Source organism: Podarcis melisellensis, assembly GCF_964234715.1.
Source record: "Podarcis melisellensis genome assembly, chromosome: Z".
Taxonomy (NCBI): domain Eukaryota; kingdom Metazoa; phylum Chordata; class Lepidosauria; order Squamata; family Lacertidae; genus Podarcis; species Podarcis melisellensis.
In genome coordinates this window covers 3,252,922-3,280,113 of record NC_138547.1, presented here as the reverse complement: position 1 = coordinate 3,280,113, position 27,192 = coordinate 3,252,922, and the positions used below count along the sequence as shown (strand labels likewise).

Here is a 27,192-nt window from a genome sequence, read left to right as displayed (position 1 = left end):
CTGCTTGTATGAAGGTCAGGTTTGGAAAACAGGACAGTAATTCCTTAAGAAACAAGGAAGCTGGCCAGGAACAAACACCTGTATACCCCCCCCCAAAAAAAATTGTCTGAATTGGAAGATGTCCTGCATAGCAAACAATGGCCTGTGAATCTAGCCAGAAACTAGAAAGGCATTCTCAGCACATATGGGGCTGTCAGGCATAAATATGTGTGCCTCACTTTCCCTTCCCCTGGTTGCCTGCCAGCAAGTTACATGACCACAGATGCTATCACCACCGCCACCACCCCTGTCAGGGTGGCTACCACATTAGCTACTCACAGCAATGCACTTCTCAAATGCGGTAATCTTGTCATGCGCCACCTCTTCCCGGATGGCGACGTACATGTAAGGGACGTAGCTGAGAAAGTAGATGATGCCGCCACAGGCCGAAGCCAGCTTGGCTTTGGAATACAGCACTGACACCAGGAAGCTGAGGGAAGAAAGAGACGGGCATGCAACACAAATCTGCATTCTCCCATTGAAGGGGGAAAATGGCAAGCAAACAGTCTCAGGGATGGTTCACCAACCACAGAAGCTGAGCCAAGCCATCAGAACGGGTGGCAAAGCTGCGCCCCTGTTCTAGCACCCTGCGTGGCACAGCAGAGCACCTGAGACTGCTGAGGCTGGCCTCAAAAGGAAGTGAGGCTGGGCATTTGCTGGATCCCATCATGTACCCCAGGGGCATAACTATGGCTTGGTCAGGCTTGGTCCTGGGAAATTGTGCGTCTCGCCTCTGGCTTGGTGTGGCTAGGAGTCAGCCCACCTGAATTTCCACGCACTCCCTGGGCCACTCCTCTGCTGTTCTGGGTGGGTGGGTGACACACGCAGGCCCCTCTGGCGAAGGAGCAAGGTGGGGGGTGCCAAGGGTGTGAGGGAGCCTAGGTACACCTCTGAGATGTCCCAAGGAAGATGCCATTGATTCTACTTTTAGAAAGGATGCCCAAGACAGCAGAAAGGGACTCTCCACTTGCATGCCCAGGTTAAGGGGCCTGACTGGAGTTGCCTAGCTGAAATCCTGGAGCTCCTGTCACCCACTTGAGGCACCAGCTCTGCCTCTCCATGGTGGCCACGCCGGGACATAACAAACCCACGGGGTGAATTCAAGACATGGATAAATTTGTGCAATTAAAATTAAAATTAATAATTTAAAAGTTACTTGTGCACATTGTGTGTATACACACACACACACACAAATATATATATATATATACACACACATTCACATATTATGTCAAAGGGCTATATGAGGACCTGTGAAGCAAAGTTTCTTAAACTATCAGCAGCCCTGATCAGCCTCACCAGGGTTACAGGGTTGAGAATAAATACGGCGCACTGGGAGAGGCCTCATTCTTACTGAGGTGCTTGGACCACACCACTTTTTGACTGTGCATGGGACTTTCATGCCTAAAGGTTCCTTTATACCTCCACCACAATTTAAGAAAAACCACACCTGCCTATGGAAAACTAGCATATCGGAGAGAATGTTTTTACTCTCACCTTCTCCCTGTCCTGCTAGTTTTTAAATGCACAGGGATTTTCATTACTAAGGCCAGAAGAGCGGTAGAGGAAACAGGACCAGCATCAAGCAAGGCAGAAAAACGATCTGAGCCCCCAAGGTAGGGGAGGAGCCCACATCTGGTCATTTTTCTGCCTCCTTCAAGCAAGTGGGAGAAAACAACCTGCCTGGTCATGTCCCATTGCCCACTTGAGAAACACAACTGTGAATCAGGAAGCCCCCTGTTCAAATCCAATCTTCACCCTCCGCCTCCGCTTTCCTTCCCTCCCTTAACTTACCAGAACATGATGGTGGCCACAGCATAGATGGCAAGGAACAGCCAAATTATGAAGACGTCACTGTGCATCAGAACCTTCCCATACTTGAGAATGGCAGTCAGCGCCGTGACTGAGATGGAAAGCTGGACAAACCCTGTGATAAACCAGGCCACCCAATGCACCGCGTTGTTCAGCCCCATCATTTTCATCACCTGTGAGGAAGAAAGGAGATGTTGTCAGCCCAAGCGGCCAGATTCCATGGCCCCTGGACAGGAGCCACGACCACCTTTCCGGTTTAGTGAAACACAGCATGTACTGCGCGCACACAATATGCGTGCAATACCAGAGCAGTTATTTTTTGCAATATTGGTATTTAACTGAATTTATTATAATTTGGATTTTTACTTTATTATTCTGCTTAGGCATTCTAATTCTTGCATGCCACTTTATGCACCTTCCAGTTATGTGGCAGCAGGCATGTGTATTCACCACCAGGGAGCGCTGATTCCAAATCAGCCTGCATGGTGTGAGTGGTTAAGAGGGTTGGGATTAGGACCTGGCAGACCAGGATTCAAATTCCTGCTTAATCTTTAAGTTTGCTGGGCGACCCTGAGCCAGTCACTCTCTCATCACCCTAATCTACTTCACAGAGTTGCTGTGAAGATAATATGGGGACAGAACCTTGTATGCCACCTTGAACTCCTTGGAAGAGAGTTGAGATATATCATGTAACTACTCATTTATTACAGTTATATGTAATAAAGAGACTTAAGAAACAGAAAAACAGCAAGAAAAAGATGATAAATAACAGCACAACAGATAAACACGCAACTCCCATGGTGGCTTTAAGTGGTTTTGTTTGCTTGGTTGTTTTAAAGCCTAGGAGAATAAGAAGGTTTTTGCTGGATGCCGAAGTGAGATTAGAGTAGGTGTCACATGAGAGCATTTGAAGCAGGAACTCTGTCTCCTGGGTCACCACTTGCCTCACGAAGGAGGCAGAGCCACACTTAGGCTAGCAGCTGTTTCAACCTCAGTCCCCCAGACAGGTAATATGGGAATAGTAATACTGGCCAGGGCTGATGCAGGAACAGACATCTAACATCTGTGAAGCAAGTGCTGAGTGCTGCTATCACCAGCAAGGCATCCCTGACTTTCTCAGCCAGGAGGAAGCAAGATTTGTAAGCCACAGCATTGCATTCACAGCTCAGCCTTGCTCTGCCATCCCAAGGGAAATGCTGTCTAAAAATCCTAATCTAGGCCATTAACCTACCATTTGTTATACTGACCACCTGCGTCCGTGTCTGCCACCTCCCCCTTCTTGATCTCACCTAATTTTCTCTTCCAGTGGCTGAGCTCAGCAGTTCCTTAGCAGGAGACGGGATGTTCTGCTGGAGCACAGCTGAGTTGGCGTTTGCCATAAAAATAGGACATATATACTGCAAAAACAATCCAGCCTCGATGGATGTTTTCACGGCCGGCCACAGAGAACCTGCTTGAACTTACTGCTCCAAGAGCTATTTGGGGGCACTGACAGTGGCTTGAAAACAGGGGTGCGGGATTTCTGTGGCCCTTCAGCTGCTCCCCACCCCCTGCATGCGTGGCCAATGGTCAGGGGTGAAGGTAGATGCTGAAGACCCCTGGTACCCTGGTTCAGAAGATGAGAGTCCTGCCAAATATGCTTCTCCAGAGACAAGAGTGGGAGAAGGGCCCACACCGCAAAAAGCAAGCCTTCCAAATTGCCCCTGGGAAAAGAAACAACCTACTACTGTCTCTCTGCAGACCAAGGCTTCCACAATTTCACAGGTATGTTTAGATGGTGCTATTTATTCTGCCGTCTTAAGTTGCAGGATTTCTTTTTTTCTTTCTTTTAAAAACCACATCCTTATTAGAAAACCACTTTCATGTTAACATTAAAGCTCAAAAGGAGGTTTGGACAACAGCCTGGATTGGAAGGATTAAAGATTTGGGAGTTGCTGCGTCATCAAACTTCAGAAACTTTAGATAACAGAGTTGGATAACAGCCTGGATTGGAATGGAGCTGGCAAAAAGACAGTTGAAAAAAGATATATATGCAAATAAAGCTGTACTCGGTGGATGAAAGGATATATGGTGTCTGACATGATTGAGAATCATAGAGACGGAGAACTTTAAAGCGTTAAAATCGAGATGTGGAAAACATGGAAACAATGAGGAGAGGCAGGATTGAGATTTGGCAATATGCTTCAAGGTCCAGACTATGGGAAGCCCTGAAAAATTAATAATTATAATTTGAATGATAATTTGGTCTTCTTTAATTTAGTTTTTTATTTTAATTGGATTACGATTTGATATGTTAACTGGATGTTTTTATTGGAAAACTAATAAAAATGATTTAACAACAACAACAACACAAAAGTACTTAACAACAGATCCTCCTTTATTAAGGAATCGGCCTAAAATTTTATGCCCTCTCTTCTTCCTCTTTCTTGCAATCTTTTAAACTTAGGTGTTATCTAAGGATAAGCAACTGCCCAAGAGAGTGGTATTGCTAACACCCAGGATAAGGAACAGAGAAGCTGCTTGCAGGTGGGTTTTGGCACAGGCTGCGACATTCTTGCAGGCAAGGGTCCTGGTAGAGAGGTGGGCATGGTGCTGAAGAATAGGTCAGAGAGAAAGACAGAGATGCTCAGAATGATTTTAGTGCCAGGGACCAGGCCTGGAAACTCAGTCGGGGCAGCGGGAGGGAGGGCAGGGGATTCCATTTGCTCAGTCAGCCAAGGCTGGTACTGGCTAATTTGGGAGTTGTTATCTATTCTTCTGCATCCCTGATGGAAGCCAAAAGGAAGCAAGTCCACTTTGGCTAAAGCCAACTGTGGGGATCTGATGCAGTTTAACCAGTGTCCACACGAAAACAAGCATTTTGGGGACTGGTTTCCTCAGAAGCATCCAAAGTAATTTTGTGCCCTGTGGATTTCTCAGCCCCTGATGTGTTTATTGAATGCCTAAATAAGATTGGCTATTGATGAGAAAATAACTCATAGCTTAGAAGTGATTCATGAAATGGGAAAATATGGACAGGTTTTAACCAATATAGTGGTCATTTATTCAATATACAAATGAAACTGTATAAACTCTCCCAAGCATCTTTGAAGAAAATGCTTTCCTGAAGAGTACATCTTGAATTATATTCTTCTCTCGGAACAACTATCTGTGATGTATAAGGAAAAGCCTTTGTGCTGGTCCTGGGACATTATATGCTGGACATGTGGATTGATAACAATAATTTATATGATACCTGTGGAGGGGGATGTTATACATGTTTTTATATTGGAGCAGATAGGAAATAATGCAACAGCTGAGCAGGATCAGACCAAAACACTCACTGAGCCTAGCATGCAGCTTTCCACACTGGCCAGCCACATGCCACCTGGAAGACCACAAGGAGGGAGTGAAGGCAACTGCCCGCAGCATCTGGTGGCCAAAGGTACACTGCTTCTGAATATGTAAGCTCAATATTAGCCACTACGGCTACCATTGGGGCCAGGCCCTGGCAAAAGGCACAGCCCACCTACCAGAGAAACAAACTCCGCGGGCTTACCTCTTTCAAGCGGTGCTCCTTCTCTGCCACAATATGCTGAATCATCATTGCCACTGAGTAAACCCAGGAGATGACCATGCAGAGGGGCATCATGTGCTCAATGACGAACAGAAAGCTGCAGGGAGGAAGAGGAAGGGGGAAAGTAACCTACCACAGGTTTCACCCACTGGGTGCCTTCCAGCTTCCCTGGGGCTACTGGGAGATGCTGTCCAAAACATTTGGAGGGCACCAGGCTGGTGAAGCCTGACACATAAAAGCAGGAAAAGGGTCCTTGAGGTATCCTGTTGATCAAGGAAATTCTGCCTCCTTCCCTACAGACCCCTCAGGTGCTAAGATTGGCAGTAAGGGCCCTCTTGGTTTTTGCACTCCCCTCTGAATTTTGAGGGTAGCAGTAGGTCAGGAGAGGGTCTTCTCTGTAGCAGTTCCTAATCTGTGGAACTCTCTCCATGAAGGTGCATCTGGAACCTTCATTGCACAGCTTCTGGAGAATGCTAAAGATGCACCTCTTTACCCTGGCGTTTGATATTTGAGGGGTGCATATTTTTAGACCCTACCTTATTTTGGTGATTGTGAGCTGTTTTAAGCTGTTTCTAATATTGTGTTTTAGTGTTATAACCTACCCTGGGACCTTAAGGTGAAGGGCAGTTTAATAATAATAATAATAATAATAATAATAATAATAATAATAGCAGGAAAGCTATAGTCAAGCCAGCAGAAGCAGCTTATGACTCTGCCCTCAGGGCAACACAGCCTCCTGACTCTACTCAAAGTTTCTCCCAAAGTTAGGAAGAAAGTCAGGCTGCAGTTTGACCTTGGGATAAGAGGACCTCTAGCATCACCCTTGCAACTTCATCCCAGTGCCGTAAGAAGAGAGGGACCCTCATACCCTGACAGTGAGAGTATGAGACATTTATGACATTGTTTCCAACATTATTGGTCAACCACTGGACCCAAACTTTGCTTTGGCCCTTCTGCCAATAGAGGGCGATCTGGACCATTCCCCTTGTACATACAGAACCAACTATTCAGAGATCACACACCGACACACACCCTGCCCTGGAAAGACCAAAAGGCCATCTCTGATGGGATGGCAAGGGGGAAGTTTGAGATTTGGCTCTTTCTGAGCACCTATCACAACACAGGAGAGTTGTTAAGAGGCCAGAATAAGCACAAAACAAAACAAAACGGACTTCTCTGTCTCTTTTGCTCACACACAAACACACTTCTAAGGACTCACTCATCGCGGGTGTAGCACGGGTATGGAAACATCTGCACGTAGTTTCCGGGTTCAACCACATCGTGGCCCACAAAGGTGTTGATGATGGCTCGCTCCATCATATCTAGCGAGGGAGAAAGAAAGACCCCAAATATCTGTCACCCACTTTGCTTACAGCACCTCTCGGCTGTCACCTCATACCAGCCATGCTTAAGACATGGAAAAGGTCCTTGCACCCAGGGGATTCAGGCAGGGAGACCAGAGGGCTTTGCTCTGCTCTAGACCACCATTGTGGCCACTTGGCCAGGGGGCAGGAGCTGCTGGTCTGCTGACTCTTCAGCCACACCACTGCAGATGGCTAGTGGGCAATATTGCAAGGAGGGGCTCAGTTGGGACCAGGTGGTGTCAAGGGGCCAATGCAGCTTCACCTGATCCTCTGCATTTGCCTCTTGAGGCTGTGGTCCAACCATCACATAAACTTGACCACATCCAAAAATTTTGTGTTTTCTGTTTTGCCATTTCCACCGTGGTTACTGCTGCTGCTGACAAAGGCAGTCTGCAATGCAGCTGGCCCAGAGAAGTGGACCGCCTCTTCAAGGTGAAGAGTACAAAGCAAAGCTTCAGTGAGCCAGTCCCTCCTGTTGATTTATAGTCAGCAGCGGAGGTCCTGTTGGTGGCCCTGCTACTGAGCGTTTTCAGGTTGCCAATGATCCATGGCAGGGCCTCCTTGGTGGTGGCTCCCTGTTTCCTGAAATGCCCTCCCAAGTGAGTCTGTCACACTCATTATTCAGGAAAAACCTAAAAAATCTGTGTTGAGTCGGGCATTTGATGTCCAAAAGGTTTGCTCCTGGAAACCCTGAAATTATTAGCCATGAAGAGGGGACGAATAACTATGTACATCATCTTGAACTCCCTACGAGAAAAATGTGGGCTATAAATGCAATAATAAATAAATAAGTTCTTAAGCTATATTTTATTAGTGATGGGTTTGCTGCCCTGAGACCCCCTCTGGGAGGAAGGGTGAGATATAAATCGCCACCATCACCTTGCAGCCGCATGCACAGGGCATATGATCTAATGAGAAGCAGCTTTGCTTGAGGACAGAGGAGAGAACAGGGCGTGTCTGTGGCCCAAGGATGGATGGGAAGGGGAAATAGGGAGGCTGGGAATGTGCTCACCCTGGATCCAGACAAAGCCGTAAAGGAAGTAGAAACGGCCCCCGGTGTTTGGGCCAGGCCGCCAATACGCACGGCGGATCTCGTTGGTCTTTTCCGTAAAGCTGGAATTTTGCCGGATCTTGTACATGACGTGAGGAGGGAGGGTGCCGTCCTTGTTTGTTTGGAAGATCACACCTTTATTGGGGGGGGGGGAATGACAGGACAGAAAAGAATGCATAATAAGAGCCACAAAAACCAGCAGTGATACATCTGACCAGACTAATATAATAATAATAAATTTTATTTATACCCCGCCTTCCCCAGCCAGAGCTGGGCTCAGGGTGGCTAACACCAATAAAATCACAGTAAAAACATAATAGGGAGAAAAAGATAGGGGGGGAACCAATTTAAAATACAGGTTAAAATGCAATTTAAAATGCAGCCTCATTTCAAAGTAGCCGATAAATCAAGACCATAAGGGGAGGGAAACATAAGGGTCAGACTGAGTCCAAACCAAAGGCCAGGCGGAACAGCTCTGTCTTGCAGGCCCTGCGAAAAGATGTCAAGTCCCACAGGGCCCTAGTCTCTTGTGACAGAGCATTCCACTATGTCGGGGCCAGTGCTGAAAAGGCCCTGGTTGAAACCAATCTAACCTCCTTGAGGCTCGGGACCTACAAAGTGTTGTTATTTGTGGAACTTAAGGTCCTCTGCAGGGCATACCAGGAGAGGCGGTCCTGTAGGTACGTGGGTCCTAGGCCGCATGGTACATGAGATGGGCCAGGCTGCTGCATCAGACCAAAGGCCCATCTCAGACAGTAACCTGTATCTCACAGTGGCCAGCCAGATCCCCGTAGGGCATGAGTGCAACAGCCCTCTCTCCCACTGTGGTTTTCCAGCAATTGGACCAGGATGCAAATTGCTTAGAATGTCAGGTTTCTATTCCTAACGGCTTGAAATTCTTTGTGAATGTTGCTTCATAACAAGGGCTTGTGATCTCTGCAGAAGCCGAGGAAAAACACAGAATGTGGTGTTGGACACAGAACTTACTGTTTTTGTAAGAAAAATCAAGATTATAGCCCTTAACCCCATAATTTTAGTCCCAAATGATAAAATGGAAAATGTGCAGGCAACGAATGACTGCTGGGGTGGGAAAAAATATTTGCAGTAGTTTTGGGGGTGAGGCAGTCATACATGTTTCACTTAGGATAGCAAAGACGGTTTAAAATATGCAAAAATATTTTTAAAATTTTTTTTGCACAACTATACAAAATAAGAGTAATGTGTGCAAGAGTATACCCATACAGTTCTGGGAGCTGCCTCCAGAGTAGCAGGTCAGGCAAAAAGCAGTAGTGGTCTGAGTACCAGTCTGGGCCCTGTCTGAACAGATGCAGAGGTGATGGAAGTTTACTGGCCCAGGCCAAGAGCAGCTAGCTCCTAAGAAGGAAGAAACCTCCGCCAGAGAAGAAGAAGACTGGCAAAATCAATTATTGATATGCAGGACAAATTAGCTAATTTGAAACCCAAGAAGAAGGGGTAAAGGTTACTGTATATTCTTCAAGCTTTGTGTATAGACTTCTACATTAGTATAACTTTTAAAACTCATTTGTAAAAAGATGAATAAGGTTTAAAAATCGGATTCTTAGGAATATAAAGTTTTATGGACGTGCATGAACAAGGATTAAACAATGGAACCAAGTGGAGGGAAGTCAACCAGAAAATTATGGTTCAAAAATTGGTTTCTGGTGTTATTTTCTTTTTGTTATTTTTGGGAAATTAATAAAACATTATTATTACTTTTTAAAAGGGAAGCTTACTGGCAAAAACAGTGACGTTGTCTTGGTAGGCTTGATTGAGAGTGTAGTTGACAATGCTCTCCTCATCTGGAAAGCCCTTAAAGATGTCCACACTGACCTGGTGGTGGGGAAAAAGAGAGAGATTTCATCAGGGAAAGCAGCTTAGAACTGCAGACATCATATCATCTTAAGCCCTGCTTCTGTCATGGGTTTATTTATTTTAAAGCATTTATAAACAATATACAGTGGTACCCCAGGTTACATACACTTCAGGTTACATATGCTTCAGGTTACAGATTCCGCTAACCCAGAAATAGTACCTCGGATTAAGAACTTTGCTTCAGGATGAGAACAGAAATTGGGGGGCGGCAGTGGGAGGCCCCATTAGCTAAAGTGGTGTTTCAGGTTAAGAAGTTTCAGGTTAAGAACGGACCTCCGGAACGAATTAAGTACTTAACCCGAGGTACCACTGTATAAAGCATTTTTGAAAATCTCCTAGTGGCTTCTTTAATGTAGAACCTCCGTTTTCCTAACAAGTGACAATCTCAGGTGTGTGGCTGCCTTGGAGAGTAGCTACAGCAAGAGAAACTGGGGACCAGGCTACGTGGATCCAGCTTGAGGTACGTGGAATAGCTCAGTAGGTACAGCAAGACTCTCAGAGCTGTGGGTTTGATCCCCACGTTGAGCGAAAGATTCCTTCATTGCAGGGGGGTTGGACTAGATGACCCTTGTGGTACCTTCCGATTCTACATTTCTATGGTTGACTGCCTCAGCCCCACTCTGCTGCTCTTCCAACTTTCCAGTATCTCTTCAGTTCCAGCCTGTTTGAATGCTGGCAGGAACAATGGATTTTGCAATGTTGGTAAGGAATGATATGCATGCTCCCTCACTTTGATAAAGGAAAAAAACAAACCACTCTTCTTTTTTTAAATGGAGAAATAAATGCTCTATTTCTGGTATTTAATAGTATTAAAAAACAATTTAAGAAATATATCTGCTGAGTTTTACAGTTGCAAAAAAAGAAAAAAAGTACATTAGAGTTACATGTTTAAAAGAGAAAAATGACAAATGTTCCACCCGCCAACCCTTTTGCCCAATCTGAAGGCATATTACAATTCTAAATAACGATAGTACAGTTTGTATGAGCCCTGAGGTGGAGAGAGCCTGGAATTTGCTGATGTGAAGATGTTAGCACAATAATTTATTGTGGAATGTGGCAGGTACTGTGTCTGTAGATTCTTTGTCTGTGTACTGGATAAACAGCCACCAGGTTGTTGTTTTTTAATTGTGCAATTTTGAGAAGTAAGTCTGTTAAAGTTTAAGAATGAAAAGCAAGGGAGATTTTAGTCCTAAAAATTATCTCTTGAAAGCCCCTGGTTTCTAACACTTTTAGGTACTGCTCCAGTAAAGCAGAACCTCAAGGTCCAGAGCAGAATCTAGAAGAAGTGGGTTCTATGAGCCCCCTGAGTTCCTTCGGTTTCTCTCTCCTCCCAAGAGGGCAGCAGGGACACTCACCTTGGACATGAACTGAATCCAGCCACAGGCTGCATTGTCAATGGTGTCCAGCTGCTGCAGGAGCACACTGGCGTTGGGCAAAGAGAAGTTACTGTCCAAGAAGTTGTGAAGCAGGTCACCATCTGACACGTTCAGGATTTCGGGGTGCTTGCGAAGATCTGTAGCAATCTGTGGGTAATGGACAAACATGGGAAGGAGAGGGGTGATGAGGAGCTCCCACCTCTAGGCCAGCCTTTGCCACTCTGGCCCCGTTGGGCTATAGTTCCCACCAGCCCCAAGCCAGCACAGCCAATGGGGTGGTAGGAATTGCTGTCCAACAATATCTGGACAAGTATGATCTAGATGCAGAGCAGCATGCTTCTTAGACTTTGGTGCTTGCACATACACACATGTGCCATTGTGGGATGACAATTGATCCTTTAGTCCTGATGCCACTGCAGAAGAGGCCCTGCTCTTAGCAGAGGACAACCTGGTCTCTAGAAATGATAGCCCAGTGAGCAGAGCTTCAGTGGTTGACCAGGGGGCTTATGAGAAGCTCTGCCATGGGCTCCACTTGCATTTTTGGCGCTCCCATTCACCCATGCTACACTCAGAAGCACAGCATGAAGCCCAGCCCCTGTAGAGGCTCTAACAGTAGCATCCTTTGGGGAGAGACTCCCCGCAGGTACTTGGAGTCCATCATCTGGTGTCTCAGAAGATATTCTATTGGAGAAGGACTGTAGCTCAACAGAGCAGAGCAGAAGCTTGGCAAGCAGAAGGTCGCAGGTTCAATTCCTGGCTTCTCCAGTGACAAGGACTGAGCAGCATGTTGGTGACAAAGGTCTTTCATTTCCTGAGACCTTGAAGGGCCACTGCCAGACAAGTGTTAAAGCAGGGCTAAAAGAGCAAATAGTTTGCCCTGGTTGAAAACAGCTTCCAATGCTCCTGGCAACATAGAAGAGATTGGAATCTGCAGAAGTCAAATTAGTAGCTCAGGGTACATTCCAACATTAGTTCCACCCACTGAGTTTTACGTGTATAATTAAGATCCATCTATTTCAATGGGTCTACTCTGATTGGAACTTGGTTGGTGACAACTTTTCCTTTTAACTGCCTTAAATACAACTGAGCACCAGAAGGTTTCCCAGATATCCCAGGACTGGATGCAGAAAGTGGGAGCAGGCTGAACACACACAGACGCAGGAAGGACAAACCAGCCCCATCACAGACCTGCCTGTGGCTGCAGCGATAAAACCTATGCAGACCCTGGAGGAAGCACCTTTTTCTACAAGCTGCACCAGAATCCTGGGACCGCAGCAGAGCTTGCACCACTGTCCCCCCTGAACTGCTCTGTCCTCTCATCTGGGTCTAGCCCTTTTAAAACCTTTTTGCTCCAGCTGTGGAATGGGTACACTTCTTGCCTGTTCCACTGTCCCACCCCATACCCTCTAACAGCATACCTGCTGCAGCCTGCTAATCCGTTGCTGCAACCTGCCCTCTTCCAGGAAACTGCGGATCTCCGCTGACATGTTCATCCACACTTGGGCATAGTGAGTTACGTTCCCGACGAAGGCAAAGGTCTCGTTGGCCTGCAGAACAACCAGAGTAAGCAAAGAGTTTGGATTTGATATCCCGCCTTTCGCTCCCTTTAAGGAGTCTCAAAGCGGCCAACATTCTCCTTTCCCTTCCTCCCCCACAACAAACACTCTGTGAGGTGAGTGGGGCTGAGAGACTTCAAAGAAGTGTGACTGGCCCAAGGTCACCCAGCAGCTGCATGTGGAGGAGCGGAGACGCGAACCCGGTTCCCCAGATTACAAGACTACCGCTCTTAACCACTACACCACACTGGCTCTCAGGAAAGGAAAAGGAGGTGCCCCACAGCCAGGTGTTTAAAGACAAACCCCCCCCCATGAGTTCCACGTGAAAAAGTACTTTCAACAACAAAAGTCCCAATAAGACTTTTGTTAAGCCATGTTGGGAGGTAGGAGATCCAGGAAACTCCAGATATTTTGCCATGTAAGAACAGCCTGCTAGATCAGGAAAATGACCCAGAGTTCTCAGCACCCTGGCCAAATTCCAAATTCCCCAGGATTTTATGGGGGAAAGCCACAAGGCAGTTAAACTGGGATGCAAGCGATGCAGGCTTACAACGCAGATGAGCCCCAGGCTTCCTAACAAGGAAAGGGCAGGGGAGGAAATGAGGGACGTTCAGTAGCACACCCAATGCCAGCGTCCCTCAAAGCCTCACCTTCAGAATGACCTTGTCCACTTCTGTGCCCACGGGAGCGTAGAGGATCTTGGGGTTGCTGGTCATGAGGTGAACGAGAAGGCCCAGATTCCGCTGCTCTTTGCTGGTAAATCCCAGAGAGCTCATGTTGCCCTGTTTGAGGGCCTCTGGCTCAATGGTCCTGCACAGGGAAGAGGAAAAAGACATCGAAATTTACTCTTCCTGACAAATGTGCTGCCAAGGAGGAAAACGGAGGCAAACCATGGGAACTTTGCTGCTGTTGTCGCATTTTTATCATGCATTCACACTGTATTCCTCCAGAACTGCAAATTAAGCTGTGCATGCAGGTCCCATTTTACACACAAAATGCATTCCTCGGTGAGCGTTTGCCTAATAAGTCAACAATTTCTACTGATTCCTATCGGTGATTTCTAATCTGTGATCTCTCCCCCTCCCATCATGGCTTATTCCAAAAATGGTTACGTCAACCAGCAAAAGAAAAATGAAGGAAAAACAGCTTTGCCCAATCTCTCTCCCCACTCCTTCTCTCTATGGTTGCTGAAAACGGCTGCCACTGAGCAGCAAAGAACAAACAAGTAAGGAAGTAGGCAAACGCTGGCTGTTCAGATATCTGAATCAGCCATACAGGTAGCAAGGTTTGGGCATAATTCTTTGTGTTTGGATAAGTAAATTAGTGGATAATGAGCGGATGGATGGTGAGACTTGTGTGTACTTTATTGCCTTGTTTCTGATGGTTGGTTTGTACTGTACCCTAGATTTGCAAACAAGTGCTTGCAGGGTCCAACTACTGCCAGCTTGTGGTACTTGTCCTGGCTGCCAGTTTGTTACAGACAAAGTTCAAGGCCCCAAACCAGGCACAAGCAAACTCGACCCTCCAGATATTTTGGGACTACAACTCCCACCATCCCTAGCTAACAGGACCAGTGGTCAGGGATGATGGGAGTTGTAGTCCCAAAACATCTGGAGGGCCGAGTCTGCCTATGCCAGCCCTAAACAACTCAGGTTGCTTGAGAGAGAGAGAGAGCCTTATCCCTTTATGCACCCAGTTAATTGCTGTGGTCTGTGGGAGAGTCTCTCCTGCAAGCTCCAAAGACCTCAGGAGCCAAATTTGCAGTAACTCGGAGCAGGGCTTTAAGTGTGGCTGCCCCTGTCCTGTGGAATGATGTTTCTGTTTGAAGGCTCTGCAGTCTAGGGTTGTCATATTTTAGAGAGTCAAAACCTGGACCCCTACCACCACCATGCTGCATCTCCCTCGCTTGCCTCTTCCCTGCCAGTGACCCCGTCCTTATCCCCCTGCTCACCACCCTCTTACTTTTGCTGTCTTCAGCTGCGGAGGCCTTGCACCCAGTGGAAACGGCCCAAGGCCTAGTGCATCCAGCGGAAGCATTGTGAGGCCTTGCACAGCCCTGGCAACTGTGCGAGGCCTAGCTTGGCACAGTGGTTGCCGGAGACAATGTGAGGGCTAGAGCGGGTCCTGGCAGGCCGCTCCAAGGCCCTGCTGTAGCGCTTCCACTTCTGGGGTACAGCGCCCTCCCAAACATGCGCTGTGCCACACCAAATTTAATTAATTTATTTTTAAAGAATTAACTCCCTCCCCAAACTCAGACATTTCATCTAAAATGAAAAAATCCCCCTAGAGGGGATGCTGGCTCTAAAAATGAGGACATGTCCAGGAAAACCCGTAAATATGGCAACCCTACTGCAGGCACCCACTAACTGTATTTTATGGATGCAGTCATTTTTGTTCAAACAGGCTTTGATCCCAGCTGGATGAATGGGTCTTTATCAGGAGCGTCTGTTGTTGTTGTTGCTGCTGCTGCATTTTCACATATGTGCAATAACAAATAAGCACAAACCATGTAACATAACAGAAGCGACTTGATTGTGCATTCTGTTGAGAATATCACAAGAGGCAACCTGGTATCTCCATGGACATGTGAAAGGCAGACACAATAATAACCTCAGTTCTTAATCCAGCGGATCTCTCCATAGGTTCCTGTGAGTTTGAGGTGGCTTTCTTGTTTGGTCTTCATGCAGCGAAAATGAAATGGTTGCCATACTGCATAACAGTGTTTTAATTATCTTACGTGTACAACGCCTTGAGACAGTGGTTTTGAAGGTGGATAATACATTAATTGTTGTTGTTAATAATAATAATAATAATAATAATAATAAGAAGAAGAAGAAGAAGAAGAAGTGTGTGCAGTGATTTCAGTGGGATATCACAGCCCAGAAGGTTCCAACAATTTAAGGGCCATAACCAACGTTAGTCCTACTCAGAGGAGAACCACTGAAATTAACAGACGTGGCTTTTAATGCTTTAAAATATCTTAACTCTTTTTTAAACTGACAATGTCATTGTTTTATTCTGTTTCATGAACCACTTTGAGGTTGCTCCTTTTATAATCAAGTGGCATTTAAATTTTATGAAATGCATTTACTTACGCAATCGCAACTTTACACAGATCATCACTCACTCGATCAACAGAAAGGGGGCATGAAAACTTGGCTTACTGGCCTCTGGAGACTCTTGCAGGATCCCAGATGGCCCCATGAGATCTCGCAGATGCCTCCAAAGGCCTTGCATAACTGTCCCAGAGCCTGGGTAAGTAAGGCTTCAATACCTGCTTCTGTGAAGGGCTGTTCTTAAGCCCTCCAACTTGCTTATGAGGCTCTTTCGACAGTCACCCAAAGGCTCTGGGAGGCTTTCGTGAGATCTCATGGGGCTGTCTTGAGGTCTTGGGGCCGTTCAGTATAGAAGGGCTTTTTCAGGGGTTGTTCAGACTTTCCTTTACGAGCAACCCCTGGGGATATAACGTAAGCCTTGCACAACTTGCAATTGCCCTTTAAATAAAATAAATGAAACAGTTGTGCTGACAGGCGGGGCTGAAGAACTGGCAAGAACAGATCCTCTAGAAGCCTGTGAAAAGTCTTGCCAGTCTCCGGGCCACTTGGCCTTACCGGTTGTTGCCGCAGAGGATGGGCTGCAGGCCGGCCCAGAGCTGGACGAAGGCCGAGCACTGCCCTTGGGGGTTTTCTGTGGGTGCCTCACTCTCCCCCTTGCCCTCCTCAGCACTGGAATTGGTGCTGGAGGTGAAGTTCCCGGTGGAGCTGGTGCTGTTGGAGGTGGTGGTGGGTGCTTTGGAGGTGCAGGCCCCCTTGGGGAGGAGCTTGGCAAGCGCCGAGAGGATGTCCACGTCCTTCAAGATGTTCTCCATCTCCATCAGGTCCTCCAGCACAGTGTGGAGACGGTTCCTGGCCGCTGTGCTGTTCACCTCGTCAAGTTTCAACTGCGTGAGAAGGGCAAGGGAGGAGTCAGCATTGCCACAGGATTTTGGCCTTTTCACAGAGCAGATTCCTGCCCCGCTCCATCCCATAAGAGCTCAGCAGGGCTTCATGAGGCCTTCTTGAGACGCAGACATTACCCACAGACCACCACCACTTGACAGACAGCCCATAACCAGGACTATTTTAAGGCTCTGCCAGTGCCCTAGCAATAGGCTGCCTCTAAACATGGGATGTTCCACATAGCCATTGATGGGCATATCCTTCACAAATCTGTCAATGGATCGCTTTACCCCATGTATGCCCGCTAGATTGCTTTGATTTATGTTAACTAGCATATTGTCACAGGTGCCACATAATACTTGTTCTGCATTTGTAAGAAATTGATCTTTTAGTGTGGAATCACCCACACTTTGGAACTCCCTGCCTGCTGACATCAGGCAGACTCTTCACTGTAACCCTTTTCAGCACTTGCCCAAGACATTTTTGTTTAGACAGGCCTACCCAGGCATACAGAATGCTGCTGTGCATTTGAATCTGTTTTAGTTTATCGCATGATGTGTTTTTTCAGGTTGTGTGCCGAGGCGACCTGGAAGTACCGGAAAGGGTTACTTCCAGGTTTTGCCACTCACACATGTGCAGACGCGCAAAATGACGTCACACGCATGCGCAGAAGCAGTGAATAAAAACCCGCGCATGTGCAGACGCGCAGATGCAGGTTGCATTCCTTTCAGGTTGTGAATGGGGCTCAGGAACGGATCCCGCTCGCAACCAGAGGTACCACTGTTTTCTGAATGTTTTAAACAGTTCTTTTTAACTGTTTTCACTGATAATTTTATCATTCAATTCGTTTTGTAAACTGCTTTGAGGTTTTTTGTTTTTTTTTTACAATCAAGCCACATATACATTTTATGATATAAAAGGATTACACAAATTAATTGAGGAAAGTTCTAGCCAGTGGTTATTAACTGTGAGAGCTAATGGGACTTCCACATATGGTAACATTATACCTTCAAGCACCAGGTGCTGGGAACAAAGTCTGTGGAGGGGAAATTGCTGCCTCCATGCCCTGCTCATGAGTTGCCCAGGGATATCCTGCTGGATAGTGTAAAACAGGGGTGGGTGATATGTGGCCCTCCAGATTAGCCAAATTAGACTGCAACTCCTGCAGTCCGTGCCCATTAGCCATGCTGGCCATGGTGGATAGGAGTCAAGCAGCATCTGAGAGGGATATAGTGACCCTTCTATAAAAAAAGCTTGCAGTATTTGGGAATTTTTAGTTTGAGGGAAAGAGGCGACATGATTGAAATTCATAAAATTATGCGTGGCATAGAAGAAGTGGATAGAAAAAGGGGTTTCTTCCTCTCTCATAACACTAGAAGTCATGGACACCCAATGAAGCCGAATAATGGAAAATTCACGCAGTGCATAAACTATGGAACTCCCTCCCACAGGAGGCAGCAATAACTACCTACTTGGGTGGCTTTAAAAGAGAATGAGGCAAATTCTTGGAGGAGGGCTGTCAGTGACTACTAGCCACAATGGCCATGATCTGCCTCCATACTCAGAGGCAGCAATGCTTTTCAATACCAGTTGCTGGAAGCCACAGGAAGTGAGCGTGTTGTTGCACTGGGGTCCTGCTTACAGGCTTCCCATTGGGGCATCTGTTTGGCCTGTGTGAAAAGAGGGTGTCAGACAAGACAGGCCACTGGCATGATCACCAGCACGCTGTTATCCATGCAGCACATGTTTATTTTTAAATGGAGCATTAATGCGCATGTATGAAACCTGAAGAGCCTTGGACCACAGTGCCAGTGGCTGCCAGGAACAAGAATCAAGCTAACGGATCTGAACAATTTCCTAGTTCGGCTTGAAGGCAACCCCCTTGACGAAACACATTGGAAATCAAGCATCTGCGCTGACAAGCAGAAAAGTTGCATGAGATGCCAAACACTGAGCACCTCATCCACGCGGGCACAGACCCATGTTGTCACTGCTGCCAGAAACCTGGGATGGTGTATGTATGAGGATCCCTCTCCATCCTGCACCCACCTGGCTGATGATCTTGTGAGCATCCAGCTGCTCCTTCAACTCGGCAGCCAGCTGTCCAAAATACTCCTTGCGCAGGCTGGTGCTCTTATTGCAGACGGTGGCTTGGTATGCGCGCAGAATGGGGAGCCGGCTCTCTGGAACAATCAGGATGCGCCTCAGCTCATCCTGGTTCTGCTGGCAGGTGAGGCTCTCCAGCACAGCAGCCGTGAAAAGGATGCTCTGGGAAAGGGAAGAGATGAAGGACATCTTTACCTGCAATGCTGGTAACCATTTCTGGTCTGCCGCACTCGGACGTTATGCCACTTTGAGCCCTCAGCACAACCTGGGCCTTAACTCCTCAGCTGAAGGCAATAGTAGGATTCAGGGCTGGCCCACGTTGCTAATCTGCCAGTATACAGAAGCCAACCAGACTGGCGGCTGAATGGCAGTGCTGGAGTCAGGACAGTGCCCTCCGTCACACCCAAAGGCAGAAAGAACGCTGGCTTAGGAGATAAGGAACAGGAGATGCATGGCACACACAAATCTAATTCTCCCAACATCTTGCAGCTTATCCCTGCCCACTCCCATGTCTATTGCCTGATACAGCTATCCCACTCTATCCAATGGGAGGGTCCGCCCTGACAGAATGGCAGTCATGTCGCAGAATGTCAGTGAGGTTCTTTTTAAATTTGGGGAAGGGTGAGCCAGGGAAGGCTTACAGAACAGCTGCTAGGAGTCCCAGCTTGGGAGAAAGGCAGGATATTAATAAATTATTTGTTGTTGCTGCTGCTGCTGCTGCTGCTATTTCTTGATAGCCTGGCTTTTTCTCAGAACTGGGACTCAAGGCAGGTTAAGAAAAATTAAAAGAAATGCAGATGAAACACGCAGAACTAATGACATATAAAAGATTATGGTTTTAAAAATAATTAGCTATGTAATGAAAACAATGTGAATGAATGATTAAGTAAATACATCCAGATCCTGCTTTATAAATGTTTGCTAAGTTAAAATTCACTTCTCCAAACATGATGAATTACCGTATTTTTTGCTCTATAAGACTCACTTTTTCCCTCCTAAAAAGTAAGGGGAAATGTGTGTGCGTCTTATGGAGCGAATGCAGGCTGCGCAGCTATCCCAGAAGCCAGAACAGCAAGAGGGATTGCTGCTTTCACTGCGCAGCGATCCCTCTTGCTGTTCTGGCTTCTGAGATTCAGAATATTTTCTTTCTTGTTTTCCTCCTCCAAAAACTAAGTGCGTCTTGTGGTCTGGTGCGTCTTATAGAGCGAAAAATACGGTAGTACCCAAACCTCACAATACAGTACACACCATAGATTCAGATATTCAAAGAGAGAGCATTTCTTACTTCCTTGTTTGCTTTTGGCTGGCTGGCTGAGGAATGGAGGGAGGAGGGGGAACTATCAGACAAATCAGAGAGCATTTTTTCCCTGGGTTTTCCTGGGTGTGTTCTTTTGGGGCTAAAACTGTGTAGTTGGCAACGCATTAGAAATTTCCCCATCAGAATAAAAGGAAATTGTCAACTCTTTAAGCGAACGTTCATCTAACAAACCATTTCCAAGAAACACATTGTGTTGGGTAAAAAAGACCTGTGTGTATGGAAACAGTGGGTGACTACATTGCAAAGAGCCCATAGATGGGGTGGTATTCTACGAAGTTTTACTCAGAATGGACCCACTGCAATTAATGAGCATGACTATGTTTAGGTCCATTAATTTCAATAAGTAAAACTTCGCTGCATACCATCCAATTAACTCCCCCCCCCAAAAAAAATACAGTAATAGCAAAAATAGAGCAACAGATATTTTATTTTTTTATTGCAATTATTTGGCTGTCTAGCAGCACCTGCCAAATCTGGTGTTTGGACTACAATTCCAATCAGTCCTGGCCTGTGTGTGAAGGTGGGGCAGGTGGGAGTTGTACTCCGAAGTATCTGTAGGACAACAGGTTGAAAAAGGTTAAGGTGTGTCTACGGTGATGACATTTTTGCAGAGGAATCTCTTTTGTCCTTTCTGTGTATTCAACTAAAACACGACTGATTTTCAAGTTCCCTAAATGTAGGAAGCTTGAAAACAAAAACTGATCTCACTCTGTTCTGGAGGAAGATAAACAAAACCAGTCGCAAGTTATCGGGGGTCAGATCTTTATTTATTTTGCTGTCATTTTTACTACTTTCTCACATAAAGCTGTCTTGAGCACCTCCACATTGGGGAGCCAAAGGACAAGGTATAAATAAGCACCTCAACAAACAAACAAACAAACAAGGAAGGAAGGAAGGCCTTGCAACAGGTCCCATGAAAAAGAAAAAGCAGTTTACAAGATGTAGCTGAAACCACACTGAATTATATGGATTATGCCCCAAATAGAAACCACCAACTTGGGTCCACCACTCAGTTCCAGCCCATGGTAGGTTGTTGGGTTATCCTGCCCAGGAGGTTCCAGTAGCCCCCACCCCTGGCTACTTCCCACCAACCAACACAAAGTCCTGCCTCAGTCTCTCACCTCCATGTCCTTTACAAAGGTTTGGGGGTTGTAGGTACTGGAAGACTCTGTGGTAGGGCTAGCAAGGCCCAAGGCATGAGAAAGGAGGTGCAGGAAGGCCTGCTTGTGGGAGCCCTTCTGAGGATGGCGTAAGGCCTGGCGGACCAGCCCATCTTCCACGGTCCTCCAGCTGCCGAGAAGACTTTCCTGGTAAAGAGAAAAGAGGCAAGGGAGATGATCAGGAAGAATAAAGTCTCAAAACCTCCCTGCCTTGCTTGTTCCTTTTCACTTGGCTGGGGAGGGAGGGTCCCAGACAGATGGACAGACGGATGGACTCCAGTTGCAAAAGCTGAGGCTGCTGGGTTATCCCAGGGACTGAATGAGGCCATTCAAGCCTCCCTATCTGGCCCCCAGGACCACACTTTTCACCGGCCTTGTTCCACAACATCCTTGAGAGCTTTTGCCTTGCTGGAATGGGCCCTTCAATTGTGAACATGTAGCTTGTTCGCCTGGATAGAGATGGATCTGAGTTTTGCATGGCTCAAATGCAGGCTACTGAATATGGTTAAGAGCCACATCTGTTTCTGCTCGTATTTCTGCCTCTGGCCCTGCCCATTCTTGCCTCTGGCCGCACCCAGCACTCTCATGCAACCACTCTGGAAGCTTGTCTGTGATGGAATGCGGGTCTTAGGCTGAAAATAGTTCCCCATCACTGAGTTAAAGGCACAGGTAGTCTGCAATGAGTGGATCTTGGCTACGTGCTTCAGACACCCAGAGGGGCCCCAAAGGGCCCAGATAGCCCAACCTTCTATGTAAGAACCCCGGTAGCTGGCAGGCAGAATGTGACTCATCCAAAATCAACTGGCAACCCACTGTGGTCTGTTCCTGTCTACTCCAGACCACAGGGCAACCTTCTCACCTCCAGGTGAAGAAGCTTCTCAGCTGTGCTAAATTGGTCCCATGGCTCATGGAAACCCTCTGCGGAGACCGGAGAGGTGCCAAAAAACAGTCGGTAAACCTGGAGTGGAGAAATAGTTAGCTGGCACCTTACATCATTCTGGCACCTTACATTCTTGGCAGAGCTGGTATTCCAACAGGGGTAGTCTCCCCTCCTCTCTCCTCCTTTTGAATAGGTAATACCCCTCAATTTCTACATTCCATTCATGAGTCTCATTCCACCAGATTTCAGTAATGCCTATTAGGTCATATTTGTCATCCAGTACTAAGAGCTTGAATTCTTCTTGTTTGTTTCTCATATGCTGTGCATTAGTATAGAGACAACTGAAACAATGAATCATTGCTCCATACACTCCATACATGTCTCTTTCTTCTCTAGGGGGTGACAGGAATTGTTCTATACACTGCGCCTTCCACTGCTACATCAGGGTGTTCTGGGGTTTGCAACTGTTGTTCTTGCTCCTCTGGCAGAGAATCTATGTCCAAGATGAGAGCATGGAATCAATTTTGCAGCTCCAGAGACATGACTCTAGAGACAGAGCATAGCCTCGCCTACCTCACAGGGTTGTTGTGAGGGTAGAATAGAAAGGCGGGGACCACAGACACCACCTTGATCTCCTTGGAGGAAAGGTGGGATATAAATGTAGTTATAATAAGAAAGTAAGGCAGAGCCAAAATTCACAGGCAAGGATTGGATAAGGTTAGCCAAACTATCCCAATGCTACCCTTTCACTGGAAGGCAGTTGTGGCAACTGCCCTTTTTCTTGTTTTTGTCACCTGCTGGTCATGCTAGAGTGAAGGCAGGAAGCGCCACTCTCACTCAGACGGTGTTCAGAACCAACACTCTATCATCACAGGCCCTTCCTCTGAGGCAGCCTCCCTCATCCTCCTTTCCTTAAAATGTGGCTGGACTTCCAACACCCCTGACCACTGACTGGAGTTGCAGCTGGTTGGGGAAGGCTGCTGGGGGAGGGGGGAAATCCTGGGGGAAGAGAGAAAACAACGTCTGCCATTCCTAGCAGGGCCGTAATGTAGACAGCAGCAGCAAAGTAAGCTAATGGGGTGGCCATAAATATACCAAATTTAAAGCCAAAAATTATCTAAAGTTCAGTCTGGCAGTCTAAGATCTTCTTATTCAGACAGGTGTTTGAAAATTAAGGTGCAGACCATGCTGACCACTGGGCTGCTGTCAGGCCAAATTCTATTCCAATTCTGCTTCCAAATGTGTTTTAATGTTTGCTTTGTTTCGTTTTTAAACAGAATTCCTTTTTTAATGTATTAAGTTTTTACATCATTGTGTACAATGTACGTAAAAGTAGAACAAATCAAACCAACGGAACAATAGCAAAACAACCAAAACAAACAAGGGTGGGATAACAAAATTTCAAATCAAGGGATCAGAAAAAAGAGTACAAGAAAAGAAGGAATATACCCACCTAAATGTTTTAATGTATGTGTTTAATGCATTTTAACTATCGCTTTTAACCATTTTGTTTTTATTACCTTTTTTAAAAATGTTCTCCAGCTGCCTTGAATCCCAACTTGGGAGAAATGTGGGACATGAACACACTGGATAATTACAACAGCCAATAATTTAAGGTGCAGCTCTAACTGCCTGACCAACCCTAACATGCAGCCAAACAATGTGCCAAGCTCTGGTTTCAGGAACTGCAACTTCCCCCCCCAGGTACCTCCTCCCCACCCACTGCCAAATAATAATGACATACCTCTTTGAGGTTAATTTTGGACCCTGCCAACAGCTCAGCAGTCTCGTTGGATAGAGAAAGGTTCTGCATGAGGAACCGCTGGAACTCCAGCTTGTCCTTGGCAGTCGAGTCCAGCGTGAAGCCGGGGGCTGCAGGGTCAGGGGAGGAAAAGCAAAAATGATAAAGTTGGAGGGAAGGCAGGGATTGTCACCAGTGGGTTGCCATTCAGCTGTTGGGCAGCAGCATTGTATGCAGGGCATCGTGGGTTCCACCCCAAGCACCTCCCTCTAATCCGCTACTTGACCCTTTTAATGGGAGATGGTGGGGACTGAACCTGCAGATTTTTCAGGTTGTTATTTTATTATATTATTATATTTGTATTCTGCTCTTCATCCTTAGATCTCAGGGCAGCTCACCACAAAAAATTACAATATAAAAAAACACAAAATATACAATAAAAATAAGAACAAACACAAACCAATAATCCCCGTTTCCACAACACATTTAAAAGGCCATAGAACGTTAACCAGCCAAAAAAATCTACGTCAGACATTCAAAAACCAACAAGCCTGCTAACCCAGCTATCCCAGCCTGGTTAACCCCCTAAAAACTCTGATACCCCATAATTAAATACAATATACAGTGGTACCTCGGGATGTGAATGGGATCCGTTCCAGAACCCCGTTCGCATCCCGAATGGAATGTTAAGACGCATCAGCGCGTGTGCGGGTCCCGTTTTGCCGTTTCAACGCATGCGCGTGACGTCATTTTGACCGTTTGCGCAAGTGGCGAAACCCGTAAGTAACGCGCTCCATTACTTCTGGGTTGCCGTGGAGCGCAACCCGAAAATACTTATCCTGAAGCATATTTATCCTGAGGTATGACTGTACTCCCATAAAGACTACCTTACACTGCGTTTAAAACCGAAATCGCATTTGGATAGAAACTGTTTCTCAGGCGGCTAGTCCTAGTCTTTATAACCCTGTACCTTCTTCCAGAAGGCAGAAGCTGGAAGAGATCATTTCCAGGGTGGGCACTATTCTGCGCTATCTCTGCAGCTTTCTTATGACACCTGGAAGCATAGATTTGATCTAAGGTGGGAAGAGTGCACCCAATTATTCTCTCCGTAGTCTTTACAACCCTGGACAGCATTGTTTTTCCCCTGACTGTGCAGCTCTCAAACCACACACAAAGACCATAAGTTAATGCTCTCAACCGTACAATGCCATCAACAGGTCCTTTGAGAGATTATTTTTTCCAGAGGATTCTCAGAAAATATTACCTCTGCTGTGCTCTCTTCACCAGATCTTTACTATTTTCTCCCCAGGTATTGTGGTCCTGAGCTCTTTAAGGCTTTATAGGTCAAAACCAGCACTTTGAATCGGGCCTGGAAAGTAACTGGAAGCTAGTGCCAGGATTGGTGCAATTAGCTCAAAGCATCACGCCCCGGTGAGCAACCTGGCTGCCAAATTCTGCACTAGCAGAAGTTCCCAAAATCTAATAACACGTTACAGTAATCTAGGTTCCGTCATGTGCTTTGCCACTGAGCTACAGATATTCGCCCTGCAAGGTCCAGCCTCGGACTTCACCTGCCCGGTTGCTGAAATGAGTCTCCATGGTGTTGGGTTCACTGCTGCTGAGAGACTCCAGGTGGCGCCGTAAGGACTCCAACTCCTCCTCCAGGCCAGCATGATCTGGATCAAACAGGTTACTCTTCTCCACCACTTCGTTGAGCCTCTCCAGCAACTGCGTTACTCTAAGAGAAAGGACAAACCAACCAAGAGTTATCACAGCTGCAAAGGAGGGGGCACTGAGCGGGGAAGGAGGAAGTGTCAACACCACACCTCCAACAGGTGCACCTGGAGCAAACTTTTTGTGACACTGCAGTTCTCTCTAACAGAGGAATTCAGCTGGCTTGGAACTAAGAATGATAAAATTTTGGTCTGGGTGTTCAGGCCTTAACTGAGACAATGGGTTGCGTGCGACTAAATTTCATTCAGGGTAGACTTGTTGTAAATAATGAGCCTTTTAGTGATGCCAATTAACTTCAGTGGGTCTACTCTGAGCAGGGTTACCACTGGATAAAAAAAAAACCAGTGACTTCCTGCTCCATTACAGGCAGAGGCGTAGGAAGGGGGTGCGGTAGATGTGGTCTGCCCCGGGTGCCATCTCTGAGGGGGGTGACAAAATCCCCCCTGGGCGGGGATCGCCGCAGATCACCTCGCTGATCGCCCCCATGGGCGGCCCCCGGGTGCCCGGCATGTGTGCCACTCCAGGTGCCCTAGCTGCTAGCTACGCCACTGATTACAGGTGCTGATCAGCTTAGCAATACTAATGTTACTTCCAAGAACTGCTGTTACAAATCATCACTGTGTTTAATTTGCATGCATTTAACCTTTCATCAAATTAGCACAGACTGTGCTGTTTACATTTTATCACCATTGCCTTTTATCATCATTTAATCCTGCCTCTTATGATTTTTCCACCTTCTGCACCCATATGTGTCAGCTTAGGAAAACAGGCCTTGCATCTGGTAGCACAAAGTCCATGCCCATGAAACCTTCTGCTGCTACCTACCAGACACTTGGCTGCTTATGTCAATACTCCTCTAAAATGCGTGTGTGTGTATGCACACAGACTTTGCATTATGCACATGGAATTTTAAATGCCCCAGCTAAAAGACCATCATTGCAGGATAACCTTATTGGCTATGTGCCCACTCAAATGTATAAATCAGTGGAACGGACACTGTTACAGGTGACACACAATACTGTCCTGCCTGTAAGAAATCGAATATTTTAATGCGGCAGCACCCAAACTTTGGAACTCCCTGCCTATTGGCATCAGAGAAGGCGCATCTGCTGTATATATGAAGCCTTTCTCTCTTATTTGAGCAGGCCACTGTATAATGCAGTCTTTGCCAACATGGTGCCCCCTTCAGATGGAAGACGACTCCCGCGTAGGTTAGGAAACAAAGAGGTGGACTCACGTGGAGTTGGAATATTGCAAGAAGCCAAATTCATCTCGCTGTCCATCGGGACACAGGGATTGCATCACTGGCAAGATCCCAGCAGAGGTGAGAGGGGCTGCTGTGTAGTATGCTAGAGAAGGGGAGAAGAAAGAGGAGGGGAGGCGGGAATTTATAGGGCAGGGAGACCCACAAGTAGTTCATAGAGAAGCGCACGTGCTGGATCAGTACCAGCTAGTTAAGTTTCTTCAGTTAAGTTAAACAGTATTCAGAGAGTGCAGCTCAGAGGGTTGAAGGGTCAGAAGTCATCCTCTCCACTTTGCTCATGATATAAAGTCAACAGATAGAAGCCGATACTGAATGGCTATTTGCACCCACACCCACATACAAAACCCATGTGGCGTGACGGTGCAAACTCATTACAAACTGGGGCATAGAATCAAGACAAAATT

At 46.6% G+C, this 27,192-nt stretch overlaps 1 protein-coding gene across 2 annotated transcripts in view; it reads right to left on the bottom strand.

The window, feature by feature from the left end:
* Window positions 1-27,192, bottom strand: part of ABCA2 (ATP binding cassette subfamily A member 2) — a 102,381-nt gene that overhangs the window by 41,335 nt on the left and 33,854 nt on the right. For both annotated transcript variants that reach the window (XM_081896236.1, XM_081896237.1), the window contains exons 3-18: window positions 26,762-26,873; window positions 25,362-25,528; window positions 23,794-23,921; window positions 22,029-22,127; window positions 21,131-21,316; window positions 18,635-18,853; window positions 16,259-16,587; window positions 13,298-13,457; window positions 12,510-12,638; window positions 11,071-11,238; window positions 9,577-9,673; window positions 7,784-7,957; window positions 6,627-6,729; window positions 5,390-5,504; window positions 1,834-2,024; window positions 319-469 (exon numbers count right to left, since the gene is read on the bottom strand). In XM_081896236.1, the coding sequence (XP_081752362.1) occupies window positions 319-469; window positions 1,834-2,024; window positions 5,390-5,504; window positions 6,627-6,729; window positions 7,784-7,957; window positions 9,577-9,673; window positions 11,071-11,238; window positions 12,510-12,638; window positions 13,298-13,457; window positions 16,259-16,587; window positions 18,635-18,853; window positions 21,131-21,316; window positions 22,029-22,127; window positions 23,794-23,921; window positions 25,362-25,528; window positions 26,762-26,873 (2,528 nt within the window). The remainder of the gene's footprint in view (window positions 1-318; window positions 470-1,833; window positions 2,025-5,389; window positions 5,505-6,626; window positions 6,730-7,783; window positions 7,958-9,576; window positions 9,674-11,070; window positions 11,239-12,509; window positions 12,639-13,297; window positions 13,458-16,258; window positions 16,588-18,634; window positions 18,854-21,130; window positions 21,317-22,028; window positions 22,128-23,793; window positions 23,922-25,361; window positions 25,529-26,761; window positions 26,874-27,192) is intronic.